The following is a 16,001-nucleotide window of genomic DNA, read 5'->3' on the forward strand; positions in this document are numbered from 1 at the left end:
AACACAATATTTTTTTGTCAAAATTGTGAATATTTCAAAAACGACTGAATCGATTGTGATGCACAACGAACTTAAAAATTGTATTGACATATTCTACATACCTTTTAAATTTCATCGAAATCAGACCAGCGGTTCAAAAGTTATCGCGTTACAAACATATAGAAAAAATATTTTTGCCTCAAGTCGAATTGTAGATACGTCAGACTCGAGTGGCACAAGAAGGATTCGAGACTCGGATTGATCACAATTTGGTCAACATCGCTATAATTGGACTTGAGACAAATAAGGAAGAAAAACCTTGAGAGCTAATAGACAAAGCTTGACGTCAGGCTGATCTTAAAATTGAAATTACATATTGACGTTTTTAAACGAACCACCGTATTCGGAGCGTCTCTGCCAAGGATGGCAATTAGGTATTAATTGTTGTAACTTTTTTATTGAACTTTTTAAGAGCCACTAAAATTATAAAATCTCTTTTATCAAACCAATATTAAGCATAAGAAAAAGATTTTCACACTTGTTTTCACAATCATAGATTTCACAAAATTTTATTCGATTTTGAGTCACGATCTAAAAAAAACTGATTATATTGACGTGACAACGTCTTAAATTAGGTTGCGGCTGGGAGTCACTTATGAAAAAGTGTAACGCCCGGTAACGTTACGATGAGTCACCGAACGAGAGAGAGGCCCGCCGAATGCCTTGCGTCTCTCTCCCACTCAACTATGATCGGTCTGCCGCGCGCGTAAAAAGACGTTGTCACGTAAAATCTTCGCCCGTAAAACCGACTTTACAGGCAACCATTTCTTTTTAATTTTGTTTACGTTTGTATAGTTATAATTTGATTCAAAAAATGTATTTCCTATCGTTTATTATACCATAAATCAATTATTCACGGTGTGTCACCGAAAAATTATGTTTCATCAAACATCTCATTTTAATTTTTTTTATAGGTATATTATATTAATGGTAATGTTTTTGCGATTTAACAAAATAATAAATATATGTTTTTTTGATTTGTCTCTCAAATATCACAAGAACTGAGACAAAAGAGAATATCAATTAGTATTTGAAAAAAATCTAAACTAGGTACTTACTATACCTATTTGTTTTCAATTAACCTGTTACAATAATAGGTAATAAGATGGAAAAATATATTATTTAAGAACCTAGTTTTTTTTTCTTTTGGTAATAGCATTATTATGATCCCATAATCATTAAATTACTTACATTCTTCATCCAAAAGTTTTTCATGACTGTGGAGAAGCAGAGATGAGGTCTAAATTCAAATTCAAATTCAAATTCAAATCATTTATTCAGAAATTAGACCTTCACAGGCACTTTATCTCGTCAAACTTTATATTTATAGTAATTTCTCACAAGCTACAAACTACTGGCATTTCGGAACGACCACTGCTGAGAAGAAATGCCGAAAGAAACTCATTTGAACAGTGTTGGTCCCTATCATGCCAGATCGGCTTACCATTATTGTTTCTTACAATGTTTTTTTTTTCTTTCTAATAATATATAAAAATATATAAAAAATATCTAAGATGATACATTCGTTGCTTCAAGGGAAATTCTAGGATTCGGGAAATATCGATGCACAGAGAGGATTCCAAACATTAACAGTACAACTAAACAGGAAAAGAGTAATGAAGTCGTATGGCCACTAAATGCAATCATACCATCCATTATCTCCTATGTCAATTTATGTTTTTATTTTATTTATAGATCGTAAAATCCCACTAATATTACAAAAGTGAAAATTAATGAGTATATTTCAACAAATATAATCACAAACTTTAGAAGAAGCCTTCTTCACGCTCAAACAGCTGAGACAATTTTTATTAAACATGGCATTGAGGTAGTTGTTACTTAGGATGAATAGTTTTGATCCCAAAAGTACGCGATTCCCGTACGATTTGGTCATAAACTCTGACAATCAATCGCGCTTATATAAAGTAGATGGCGCTACTGTGCACAAAAAATGTAACTATTGTTTTTAAACGTATTTTTTAAATCTAATAAACTTTACCTTCCGAATCGAATATTTTTGCGTAATATTTGTTGTATCTAAATTGAAATAAAATGATTTTCCTAAAATTGAGATGTAGCAATAAGGTGTATTAAATAAATTATAATATGAAGTTTTACCATAAAACTTTCAAGAAAATGTTGTTCTTCATTTTACTCTCGGTTCTTGTAACTGAGTCTTTGGGAATTGAATGTAGTAAGGATAGATCTGGTAAGACTTAATTGTACTACTATCCCTGGTTAGTAAGACTTTACTAGTTAACTTTTTACCACTCGCGTCCCTCAGCATTTTGTCCCAGCGGGTCATCATACATTATTTCGTGATTTTTGAACCAACCATTTTACTTTAATTCCCCAAGAAATTGTATGAGGTTTGAAAATTTTATAAAATAAAAAAAATACGCAATTTTTCCGCTACTATGTGAATTTTTGTCTAACTTGAAAGAAAAAAATTGTTTTTTAAATCCATTAATTTATAATAGTGAGTAAATTTACTTAATTAGGTAGTCAATTTTTATGAACCAAATTCTTGATGCTACCTTTTAATATTATTATAAATTCAGGGATAAAACAAGTGATTAAAAAGACAGATTGAACTTTTCAAAATCTAAAAATTTATAGGTCGGCCTGATCCCAATGCCATACCATTTTCAATTGGAAACTTTAAATTACAAGCAGGTTATATTAATTGGCAGATAACATATATCGTAAGTACACTTTTATCATCATAACTATTATTATTTAATGACATCTAGAACATAAGAACGGAATTCAACAACCTATAATATTTTTCCGTGGCTAACTGACAGACAATGGCCAGCCTAGAGTACTGGGTGAATAAAGCTGAATTAATTTAATAAGTGGGTTCCTTAGGTAGTATACAGGAGAAATAATATTTTCTCGAAATTACTACCTTAACTCATACAAGCAAATTATAGATATGAACTAATCACCATAATAAAATAATGTGATCTAGTAGAATACTAAGCATTCCTTCCTTCTGACTTCTTTTGTTTTTCTAAAACACTTTTAAGTACACTCATTCCACAGAATTCTGCTCGTTACATATTTATTACTTATATAATCTTCACTTGTATCATCAACTATATTATTGTGATAGTGAGAGAAACCCTATATATATATAAAGAAACATATAAGAATACAAATTCTTATTCAATAATAAATATATATGTATATATATTTATTTATTATTGAATAAGAATTTGAATTTTTACAAATTCTTATTCAATAATAAATATATATGTATATATATTTATTTATTATTGAATAAGAATTTGAATTCTTATTCAATAATAAATATATATGTATATATATTTATTTATTATTGAATAAGAATTTGTATTGTATCCTTTTGTAAACGCTGTTGGTTTCTTTAATAAATAAAATAAAAATAAAATCAGCTTCCAAGGATCCATACTTCGTCAGTATTGATCAACGATAGGGCATATGTCCTTATGATATATCTGGCAATACTGGAGAAAATAGCAGTTCCCATTGGCACCTCAAGCGCTAAAGGTAATAAATAAATGATACTGTGACGAAATTTGAAAGTAAACGTGGAAAAATAAAATATTACCAATGAAGAATTTTCTAAACATTTGTTTTGCTATTGCAGCCAATTTGCCCAAACTCCGTTCTGGAGATCAAAGTGTGTGATGACGTCAAACCACAGCTGATGGTGCTGTCGCCTTGGCGGGTGTCCGTGGTCCGTCGAGGCTCTCGTGGTTCCAGGACAATGGTGAAAGGGAAGTGGTGGTGTCTGCCAGGGACTGTGGACGAGAGCAAATTGATGCAACCGGCTATTGCTACTGCTTTGGTGATTTAATAAAAAGATTGAAACAAGATTCTTTTGAGACATCAGTTTGGGACTGTCTGACAGATCTATCAAATAAAAGTAGAACAATTTATTTCTTTATTTATTTATTTAACACTTCTTCTTCTTAGCGAGTCGATTCTGGGTTTCAAATTTCTGTTGCTTAATTATTATCCATGGCGTTGTATGTACAGGTCTCTAACTGTGCAGTTGGATGCACTCAGGGCAGTAAATTAAATGCACGATATAGTGAAATGTCTGAAGCGAAACGTCTTATAAGCATCCGTGCTAGACCTCATTTCCCCTTGTTCTGCTTGCTTCGGCCAACTTGGGTCCGGTATATTTAAAGACTAGATTCGCATATTTTATTATATTTATTTATAGATACTCATAATAGGTAGATATACAATTATCATTTAATATAATATATAAATAAAAATAAAATATTAATTCTTTTATTTGAGTGTCCGTAGTAAAATTAATAAAAATATATATTTATTTTATTACAAGTACAGTCGTAAAATGATATGAAAAACCATTATTTGTATCGGTTTTGAATAACATTGCAATTCTTTAAAAAATCCGGAAAACATGGATTGGTTACATAAACATCAATATTTGTGTAAGTATGTACGTTTATTTGTTATAGTTCCAATTCATATCAATTAATATATAATTATTATATCTATCTACAAACAGAATTAGATTTACGTTCTTTTCATTTATATATAATGTTATAGTTTTAGGAGTCATGCTCAGTATAAAAAGTGTAATGAGTTCCCCAACACGTATCAGAAACTATGACGTTGATGAATTTTGTGATAAATTACTTTCATCTGACAAATTCGAAAAATTAATAGAAAAAGTTGCAGACAAAGCAGTAGAAAGAATTTCTGAAATAAGAAATGATCAGCACTATGATTCTTCAGAAAGAGTTAAAAAATCGCATAGGGCTGTTAAAACAACACACACTAGATATAACGAAAAAGATAAAGAAATAGAATCGAGTAAAGTAAATAAGATGACAAATTTAGGCAGTTACTCCATAGCTCCCTTAAGTGATTTAAGTTTACAGTTTAAGAAATTCACCAAAAAGGTAACCATGCCAACAACAGATAAGCCAAAAGAAGCCAGTGAAACTTTACCCAAGTCAAAAGAATCAAGGGAAATGACAAACACTAAAGACTTAAAAGATATAAGCATAGGGTCAGATAAGGAGTCAAAAGAAGGAAAGGATAAAAGACAATACTCTGAAGAAGAGGACTACCACCATGCTGAACGAACAGACAATAAGACTAACAAGAAAAAGATTACCTTCAAAGAAATCGAAAAACACACAACTGAAAATGAAAAGAAGGAAATATATAAAGAAGAAATAAGTTCAGGTGAGTTCAAATCTGACAGTGATGAAAGCATTGAAGCGACAACAAAACAGCTAGAAAAAAATGAGCTGAAACGGGTGTCTATCGTACATGTTAATTCTACTACCAAAGATGATGAATTTCACAAGGAGCATGATAAGTTGAGTAAAGAAAAAAAATATAGTAAAGAAAATGTTGTTTCCAAATCGACTGAAAAGGGAACGGTGAAAGAATCAAAAAAAGAGGAACCTAAAGTAAAAAATGAACAAAAAGAAAAACATTCAGAAGAACATTCACATGAAGTGACAGAGAAGCATCCGGATGAAGAAAATAACGATACTAAAAAGGACTCGACACACATTTCCGAGGAGGAATTACAAAAACCACAAAAACGGTCACGAGACGATTATAGAGAAGAAAGATATTCAGATAAGCATAAACCGATTCTCAGAAGTGAAAATGGTAGGGTTTACACGTACCAGATTTCTTCAGAGTACGACGACTACCACGAGCAACTTCTTCAAAGCAAAAACTCAAAAAGAAAGTCGGCATGGTAGCAAAAATAGCAATGATTATATCTACCAGGTAGAGATAGAATAACAAGTTCTTATTTTGTTAATGCAGATTTCGTATCAAACCCTACTCTGTTTGTCGAAGTTCGGCGAGCATGTTACTTATTCAAATTAAATAGCGACAAATTATTCATAAATTTCTCAGATACAGATTTATCATAAAAAAAGATTTTCCTTTCATTTCGTGACAGTATATAAATATTAAATTAAATTATATACAAAATATCACTCTAGAGTGCTCTGGGTTGCATTATTGGTGGTGATTTTCCGAAGGGCTTTAGGTTGACCTAAAAAATATATTTGCATTGCCGCCGCTTACTTGACGTCAACTCTCTCGGGAATGCAGTTGTCGCCTATCAAGTTTCAAGTTGCCTTGTACGACATGGAAAGATATGAAGTGGTCCTATTCTGGGGCGGGAACCATACGCCCAATGGTTTGTATATTCATCTGAGTATATACAACTAAAACTAAACTAAACTATAAATAATATTAAGTTTGAGAAATCGACTTTATTTTTGGCAACGGAGCACTTAAAATATCTGTGTACTCGTACATTGCTGTTTTCCATAAACGGGTATAATATGCCACCTTATCAACTGCGCCGTAGAACCGCTGCATCAGTAAATTCTATCGACTTCCGCGAAAATATTGGAAAAATGTTTAGAACATTTTATCTTGTTATGCGCCGAGAAAATCTCATTTGCTTGGTCGCTGCAGAAATATCGCATTTTTTTACAGTTTCAAATAAATTGAAACTTTATTATGCTGAACTCACCAGTTACTCGGCATTTTCATTAACTGCGGGCAAATTGAGGGTTTTCATTTCAATGGCGCGCTGTGATTAGTTAGCCACGTCTCACTGCGAATCGACTTGATCGTCAGATGGTCAGTTTATTTACACGATGGACACACTGGTCAGTTTATTTAGTTACCTAGTCACTTGACATCATAATTTTCGATTCGCCAATTGTTTAATAAAAGAAGAAACACTAACAAAAATTATTTGGTACAGGCAAGAGCACGGAACGAAGTTGACCGTGCGTGATATATAGAAAATCTATGGTCTTAATCGAGAAGCAATTGATTATTCTATCAAATATGAATATGACATAAGTTAATATATCGATAATACTATAAATGTCGCCTTACTTAGTGTTATGATCTGTGTGTAGATATAGCGCTTTTAATAACTTAACCAATTTCTTTAATTAGTCATTTTCGTTGATTCACGTTGCCATCGATTCATATCTCGAACCATAAGGGTGAGTTAATCCTCTGTGGAAAGTAACAGTCCGTCCTTGTATCCCCATTTATGTCGTGGGGGCTAAAATCTCAGTTACAAATGATATTGCTTATTTAAAAATTGATAGCTCTTTTTAGGGTTCAGTGCTGGAAGGGTTAAAATACTTCGTTGCCCGTCTGTTTGTCTTATGAACAAAAAACAATTCAAATCAAATCAAAAATTCTTTATTCTCTCTACAATCTTAACATGGTATAATCTTATTTAGATTATATGTTACATTGTACATAGGTATCAATAAAAGAAGATTGTGAGAGACTGGTGCCTGAACTAAGCAGAGCCTGTATCTCAGTACACCAGCCTCTCCCCGCCTGGAGTAAGACTAAAGTATAATTAGATACTAAAGAGAGCATTGAGAAAGGAGATCTTATATAATATATAATGCGGAGCTTGTACGATGGTTAGAAATTAATTTAATAATAGATATATGATATTAGAATAGATAAATGAATGATAAATGAAAAAGAATGGTAGTGTTAGGTTATAAGCTGTATCATCAGATCTTCAGTCTCATAGTCGTTTAGAGTTAGGAGATAAAGGGTAACATTTTTTTTGCAACTAAATTAAGAGAGTAGGTGCAATGTAAGATTGCGAATTAACTTATTATAAAGGAAGTGTTCGAGAATGCAGAAAAAACGTTGCGTGAAAGCTGTGTGTAGTATTGGCAATTGGAAGGATTATTGGCAATAGGAATTTACCATTGAAGGTTTCCTTTTAGTGATTTTTTAAGTGAAAACTTCTTTAGCAGCGTTGTGCACTTTTTGTGATGGGTAAAAATATGGTAAAATGTTAAACTCGCGCCAGGACACGAAAATTCGTAAGACGTCAAAAATGCACAACGTTAATATTCAAGTTTTCACTTTTTCCGGCACTCCCGGAGTGCATTCCGTTTTTTTTCCTTTTTATACATTGTGGTACGTAGACCTTTGTGTATAATTCCGACTCGCTCTTGGCCGGTTTTATTTGCTTACTTTTTGCGATGAATGTTTTGTTCTTATACCCTGCCTACAAATTAAATAAGGACTGTAACTATTTCCAGTAAAAATGTCCAACTTGTTACAATAATTAATCTACAATGTAACTAAATCAAACAAAGAGGGTTTTAACTAAGATTAAACTTTTGTTCCGGCCGTAAGTACCGAATGTTCTCTGCTATACTGCGCAGTGTCCAAGGCACTGTCAAACATTACACAATTCTATTGGCTATGGTCCCTCCAATAGAATTTCGTAATTTTTGACAAACGAATTTCAATTGGTTATTCAAAACTTAACATCGTTCAGCACAGCACAGCAGAGCACTGGTCGAGTTCGGGCTTTAACCATCTGAGGACGTACCTATCGACCTTTCTCACAGTTTCTTAGAAAAATACCTAATAATATTATGGATTCAATTTTGTGTACGTGTTTGTTTGTATATGTATCGTCACGCGCGTATACCTCGTTATTGAAAGGCATACGTGTTATATTAACTTGCGTATGTGACATATATTTAGGGGTGCTTTTACATAACTAAGAGAACGAAAATCACAATTTTCGAATATAAAATAACTTAAAATGTGACGACCCACGGCCTCACCATCGGGTATTGTTAACCCCCGACGCAAAAAGAAGAGTGTTATAAGTTTGTCTGTGTACGTGGCACCGTAGCTCATCAACGGGTGGACCGATTTGGATGCGTTTTTTTATTTGATAGCTAATTTTTATGCGGTGGTTCTTAGATATGTTTGATCAAAAATCGGTTCAGCCGTTCAAAAGTTGTTATAGCGAAATGAATATCGAAAGTCGGGGTTTATTTTAATTTGTCTAAAAATTAACCTGTTAGAACGATATCCCGTGGATTGACTGAGAATGCTAATGTATTGCCAATTGAAATTGTGTTTGATGCGTGTGGTTCCGCCCTTTCTATATTTTCCCGCATTCGCAATAAGTTAAGAATTTTGGGCTGTGTGTAGTAATGTCGTTATTCTATAATCTTTACTAACATTTTCAACTGTTTCAGTGGAAAATGTCGCAATAACGCAGGCACAGCCACGGGCAAAAGCTAGTCGTAAAATAAAGCCAAATATAAAAATAAACTCATTCACCGTATGTGACAAATGGAGTCTGCGCCGGATCCATAGACATGACATAAAAAGACAACTGCAAGATATCGAATGTCTTGTTCACATTCATTACATCAAACTAAATAAATATAAATAAATAAACATATTAGGACAAATCACACAGATTGAGCTAGCCCCAAAGTAAGTTCGAGACTTGTGTTATGGGATACTAAATCAACGATACTATATTTTATAAATAGATACATATATAAATAGACATCCAAGACCAGGGCCAATCAGAAAAAGATCATTTTCCATCATGACCCGACCGGGGATCGAACCCGGGACCTCTCGGTTCAGTGGCAAGAACTTTACCACTGCGCCACCGAGGTCGTCAAACTAATCAAGTTCATTGAAAATTCAACCTTATTACCTGCTTACGTAATTTGTAGCTTTTTACGACAAAATTATAATAGTTTATACGACCAGGTCAGGAGTGTACGACTGTGATGAAGGTATTTGATGTGAAAAAGCGCCATAGATTTATCATCGTCGTATCGCGTGTGTGTGTTACTAACACTGGTGTCAGAGTTTATTCAAGTCGCCTAAAGGCATCTGACGTGACTTTTACGCCTATTTACCGCCATTTAGTGGCAGGTAGTCACATATAATCTAGTGAACTAAACTATCCACCAGTGTACAGGTTTCCTAACGATATTTTCCTTCACTGGAAGCAAGTGTTGGTATATGAAATCTACTATACGAGTATATGAGTTAGATTGGTATACAAACTCATGTGGCACGAGTAGGATACGAACCTGAAATCTTTCGATCCACAGGCGGTCTTAACCATTACAATACCACAGTTTCAATCCACTATATTATAACTGTATAATATTAAGTAAATATATAGATTTAACTATCCTTTGAAGTTATCAAAATTTCAAGTAATTTCAACTATTTTAGTACAGAGGCATTACCCGCGTTACTGCGTGGTATTTATGAGAAGATCAAGGTTTGTCTGTAATCTGTTCAATAAGCGATATATTTATATAAGACTTCATTGATACATAAAATACTAGATCAAACAGCGATAAAATCGGCCAAGACTTGCGCATTATGGGTTCCGTCCCCACCTTCCCCGTCCCCAGGCCTTCCTTATGGATGGATAAGGAGTACCTATGGGCCATTACGGATTGGCGGGTTCAAACGACTGCAATTACAACTGTGACCAACGGCTTAACGTGCCTTCAGAAGCACGGAAGAGTTCAAGAAAATACATTTTAGTCACCAAGCGAAGATCGGCCATTGTGAGTGTCTTAATTGCTACTATTAAAGGTCGAGCGCGCTAACTACTGCGCCATTAATTGAGCTCCTCATCTTGTTTTACTTGCATGTATTATTAGGAACATACAGCAAAATATTTACCAAAGAAGTTAACACAGGCCACATCTTGCCTCACTATCCCCTTATTGCCTGTTCTCATTCGACCCCAACTCGTAAAGATCGGATTATGGCCATAAAGCCTTATGGGATTCTTTTCAAGTGACCTGCCCTTTGATCAGCATTAACCGACCTAAATAGGTACAACAAGAGATAGCGCCTTCAACAATATTCGGTCGGATTATAACCAGGGTCTACGGTGGAAAATGTGTTTTCTGACAAATAGAATTTTAGAATTTTGTTATTGTGCGATTTTGTAAAAAGATCTCAAAAATCAGATCTCAAATTTACTACTTACTTACTTGGACGATGGATTTTTATGTAGTCTGTAATTGATGCGATGGTTGACTCAACATCAAGTCGTGAACGGATTTATATCTTTTTTTTATCACACATCCATAACAACTTCATGGAATTCACGAAATCTAGTTACCTACGCAATGTGCCGTGCGCCCTTTGCCTAAATTTCTGAAATTACAGCGATGTAGGTAAAGCAAAATTAATTAATTTCCGAACTAACTCCCAAGTTTTAAGTGAACGATCTTCTCGAATCTTCCAGATTAATCTCAGGAATTCCAGATTCAAGATGGCGTTTTGCAACATAGTGACTGTAAACAACAGCTGTGCAGGGTGACCTTAAGGTCTATACTTTTTACAGATACACACACAGTGGCACGACTTTACCACTTACGGGGAGTTGTTACCACCAAGAGTTGCGAAACTAGAAGGGCACAGCTGTATGGTGGGCTTATAGGTGGGATTAAGATTAGATAGTGATCGATGGCACTCGGTTATTACAAGAATCTTACGTTTTTAGCCATAAAAAATTTTGCATTCTGCACGAGAGGCGAAGTGGCTAGCAAACTATGTATTTCTTCTTTCTATCTTATTCTATTCATAGTCATAAATATATAACTGAACGTGAATGATTATGGTAAAGATTTGTAGTAGGTATTATATATATTTATATACTTACGAACTATAATAGTCTCTTATATACTAGACTAGCTGTTGTCCGCTCGATTTTTTTGATTGTATCGGACATGTCCGTAGCAAAAAGTAGCATATGACAATCTCCAGCTTTCGAACACCAAAAATGACCTCAATCCGTTGCTCCGTTTTAATAATAATAATAATAATAAGCCCGCAGGGCAGCTTGTGGCGAGCTGTTGGGGAGTAGCGACCCCACGGACCTGAGTGCTCCCAGGGGAGGCCCCTGTTCCTCACCTCCGCCTTCCTTCCCCAAAGTCGGAGTGGAAACCGATAGGTAACAGGACCCCTACCTCTGGCTTGCCTTCATCGGCCGGCCAGAGTGGAGTCGCGAGAGCTATATGCTCGAAGGGTGGAAGTGTAAAATGTCATAACGCCGGGGGTGTCTGACTGGATCACCACGATTTCGCGCCCCGCAGACTCACCTCTCTACACCCTTAGCCGCTCACGCCAATGTTGCCCCTTTGGCGCCAATCGCGGCGACTGATTTGAGGGGCCCATCCAGTGAGCGGCGAGTCACCACCTGCCACTGAATAGTCAGTTATCATGATTATAGCAGGTGACCGAACTCTTTGCAATAGCCCATTCTCAGTCCATCCAAATTTCATTCTATAGACCAGTACTTCTATCCATTATTCTGCAATAGTTCACACTCCCGCCGAGACCCTGCTCATGGGCATATCATTTCATTGGTTTATCCGGGAGCGGGTCTTGGCGGGAGACCTACACAACATCAAAATTCTCCAAAGGGCCTCTACGTGTTGGATCCATATCCCCACGCAAGCCTCTCAAAGGACCGGACTTAGTGCCGTGAATCCCAAAAAGAGATACAAATAATAATAATATTCTTTATTGTCTTGAAAATTACAATTTTAGAACCAAGGTTGGGCCTTTCTTTTAAGTTATATAAACCTGTGTTAGAAAGACCCGCTCTTAAATAATTAAATATGTGCTATTTGCAGACAATGTGCAATTACAAGTTTTAATGCTTAAAAATAATAGGAACAAACATGCAATTCGCAAAAAGCAATGACACAATTTAAACTAAACATTATGGGATGGAATTAATTAAATTCTAGATAAAAGTGATTCGATTTCTTCATATGTTTGTTGTTTGTTTGTTGTTGTATGTTTGATGTGAAAGACGGACACTCTGGTAGCCCAGTACCCTAAGCTTTTTTGGCATGGGTTAAATAAGAGGCAACTTTTTATCGGATATACTATTTTGTCCTATTGTTCTTTGTCATAACGATTTTGGCATACAATATTTTGGCATAATAGGTCTAAGGCATAATTGATTTTTGGATTGAAAGTGGCATAATTAACTTTTAGGTTAGGTTAGTTATGGTCCAAATTGATATGCGTAAATCATATGTGTAAGAACGTTATGCTTATAGATAGAGACCCGCTAAATAACTGGTATATTCGTTTTCCATTTTCACTACTGCATTAATTACCCGACCAGCCCTAATAGAATAATGGACGTCCATTGCTGGGTTAAACACATTTCGACGCAATTGAGTAGTGACAGGACACACGTGCCGATCGGAGCTGGATTCTTCTAATAATTTTAACATACTTATTTTAGTTCGTTATCTATACATCTTAGATATTTTGACCGAGCGAGCGAAGCGAGCAAGATCTACAAACCAATTTGTGACAAAAATACAAATATATATATATATATATATATATATATATATATATATATATATATATATATATATATATATATATATATATATATATATATATATATATATATATATATATATATGTATGTTTGTAACGCGATAACTTTCAAACTGTTGTTCTGATTTCGATGAAATTTGATAGCTCCAATGAACACTACGCCATCTCGTAAATGATAGGTTTACAGGAGAGACGATTAAACAAAAAATGTTAACATTAATCATTTTTAACAATTAATCTACATTAATTAGGTACTGTTATGAAAATTTCTGTGTGAGTAAATAAGGTATTGTTTACTTTAAACACGCATATAACATTTTCGAAGTCTTTTGGTTTTTTAATTACTTAACTTACTTTTTAATTACTTTTTAAGCCTCACTTAGCGGAATGTATCGCGGAAAATCATAAGTAAAAAACGAAAATTTTGAGCGATCGATTTAAAAAGTGTGGCAACAAAATCAGTCAAGTCCTTTTTTAAATATTCATATAATTTTGTAAAAAATTATATTGTCGTCTAAGTTCGCGGCGAACAATTACTTATAAGAAACTAGCTTTTGCCTGCGGCTTCGCCTGCGTGAATTTCCCACGTGAACAGTTATTTTTCCGGGATGAAATGTACTCTATGTCCTTCTCCGTATTTCAAACTACACGTATACAAAATTTCAAGAAGATCTTTCATTTGAAGAAGATCACACTCTATCTTGAAGAGATATCTATTCAAGATAGAGTGTGAAGCGGTAACAAATAAACAAATTGTCGCATTTATAATATAAGTTAGGATTGGATGTTCCTACTGGCAAATTCAAGTATTTGTTTGTCCGTTCATTTATGTAGCTGAAAACTGATGGAAGATTGGTGTGAATGCAATGTCTAAGGGCAGTTTGAAAGTCACTAAACAAATTATAGGCTTAACAGGAAGCTCTAAGAATAACAATGTTGACATTCATCCTTGAGCCAAAAATACTTTGTATCTGTTACGAGACTGCTAAAAAATAAACAATTTACTTACAAAATCGGCCTAATTTTAATAACGTCTCTCTTACTCATTTCACGTGTTTCCGATTGCATCGGGGCATTCGGGGCTATGACAGCACAAAGCCCAGGTTTAGCGTAAAAATTAACCTTACAATTTTGTAGATTCGGCTATGATTTTAAAACCGGTCCGGAGGGTCCGGTTAACCCTCCTTGGGAATGATATTGTTGGTCAGCGGTCCTATTCTAGGGCGGAGCCACACGCCAATTTAATAAAGTCTCTCTTCTATAAAGGCATTCCCGGTTACTTCCTTAGCCAGAAAGGTTGAAGCCTCCACTTCGCACGATCTTCAACATACATCAGTTGTCACCATTGTGCATTGGGATGCATTTCCTTGATTTTATCACTAGCTTATCCAGGCTGCGCTCGGGTAAAACTATCATACACCTAAACCTTCCTCAGAAATCACACTATCTATTAAAACAACCCGCATCAAAATCAGTTGTGTAGTTTTAAAGATCAAACCATACCTAGGGACAAACAGTGGCGATATTGTTTTATACTGCTTATATGTCATTGTCACAAAATCTGTTTCGCGTAAAACAATGCGATTTAATCACTACATAGCATAAAACAAACGTCTGTCTGTTTCTAAGGTTTCTTCTTTTAAACAACGCAACGGATTTTTATACAGTTTTCACTGTTTTAAGACAATTTATTTCTGAATGTTTATGATCCCGAGCCAAGCCACACAGGGTCGCTGGTTTTAAGAGGAAAATATTTGGATATGAGCTTGGTCTTATTCATTTTAATATAATAGTACGATTAATACATAATTGTACCATATACATCTAATCCATGTATATTACACAGATATCATGCATGTAATCTATGTGAGCACTTTTTAAATTTTAGTATTTTCTATCACTAGGAAGGTTCTTTCCGTGCGTTTCAAGGCATACTATGTATTCCTATTTAAAGAATACTATGTATTTCTGAAAAATAAATATATTAATTTATCCTTGTGTGTCCATGCCCCAAGTTGACCAAAGTGCTTGTACATCGCTAACCTGATTGGTTAGCCGCGATACGATTTTAACAGAGTTGCGTCGACCGTATGATACCCGCGTACTGGTTTATCTAATGACGCGACTGAAGTTCGATAGGCCACTATACTGCAACAAAATTGAATTATTTGTTCAGAAATTGGACATTCAGAATAATTTTATTCACGTTAAATTTTAATTGTATAGTAATTCTCAGAGCTACGTATACCTACAGACTGAAAGAAAGCTGACTACATTCTGAGTAGAAATGCCAAAATAAACTCATTTAACAATATTGGTACTTATTATCAGCATTTGATATCTACTTCCACTCGTAGTTTTGCCTAAGTACTTAGGTAAGTAAATATACATATATTTCCCGCCATGTACTTATGAAAAGTTTCGTGGAGATTGGATATATGATAATAAGTTAGGACTATGATTTGACAATGTAGTGCAGTCATCAGGACCCTGGGATTCGTCGCGTCACAGCAGCGAACATGACTTGGAACACGCGTGGTTCTCAGAGCGTTTAGACCGCTGCGGCCGCGCTGATACGAGTATAAGGCGTTTGGGCGCGAAGGAGTAACAAACTTTCGCCTTCGTAATATTACTGGGAAGTGGGAAACTTGTCTGGATAATTATTTGTAATGTGTTTATTTCTTTATTAAGGTCCTTAAAAAAATATTAAGTATTGTTCTTATATCTGT

The 16,001-nt window shown here is 34.7% G+C and overlaps 1 protein-coding gene and 1 long non-coding RNA gene across 3 annotated transcripts; both read left to right on the plus strand.

The window, feature by feature from the left end:
* Positions 1–2,091: 2,091 nt before the first annotated feature.
* LOC128671545 (uncharacterized) lies at positions 2,092–3,965 on the plus strand. Its single transcript, XR_010369954.1, has 3 exons — positions 2,092–2,248; positions 2,659–2,744; positions 3,674–3,965. It is a non-coding gene; the product is annotated as an uncharacterized LOC128671545 (long non-coding RNA).
* Positions 3,966–4,335: 370 nt separating this feature from the next.
* On the plus strand, positions 4,336–5,950 carry LOC128671535 (cylicin-2-like). Of its 2 annotated transcripts, none has more exons than XM_053748069.1 (2): positions 4,336–4,493; positions 4,612–5,950. In XM_053748069.1, exons 1-2 carry the CDS (start codon positions 4,463–4,465, stop codon positions 5,787–5,789), a joined length of 1,209 nt encoding a protein of 402 aa, XP_053604044.1. In that variant the 5' UTR covers positions 4,336–4,462; the 3' UTR covers positions 5,790–5,950. The 2 variants fall into 2 exon arrangements, with proteins under 2 accessions (XP_053604044.1, XP_053604045.1); XM_053748070.2 differs by having other exon boundaries at positions 4,385–4,497.
* Positions 5,951–16,001: the final 10,051 nt, after the last annotated feature.

This window comes from Plodia interpunctella, chromosome 7 (assembly GCF_027563975.2).
Source record: "Plodia interpunctella isolate USDA-ARS_2022_Savannah chromosome 7, ilPloInte3.2, whole genome shotgun sequence".
Lineage (NCBI taxonomy): Eukaryota > Metazoa > Arthropoda > Insecta > Lepidoptera > Pyralidae > Plodia > Plodia interpunctella.

Excerpts from the sequence above, each read along its gene's own strand:
- LOC128671535 (XM_053748069.1), top strand. The coding sequence starts at position 4,463 with ATGGATTGGTTACATAAACATCAATATTTGT. Across the intron at positions 4,494-4,611 it reads ACATAAACATCAATATTTGT|TTTTAGGAGTCATGCTCAGT; the intron begins GTAAGTATGTAC and ends ATAATGTTATAG.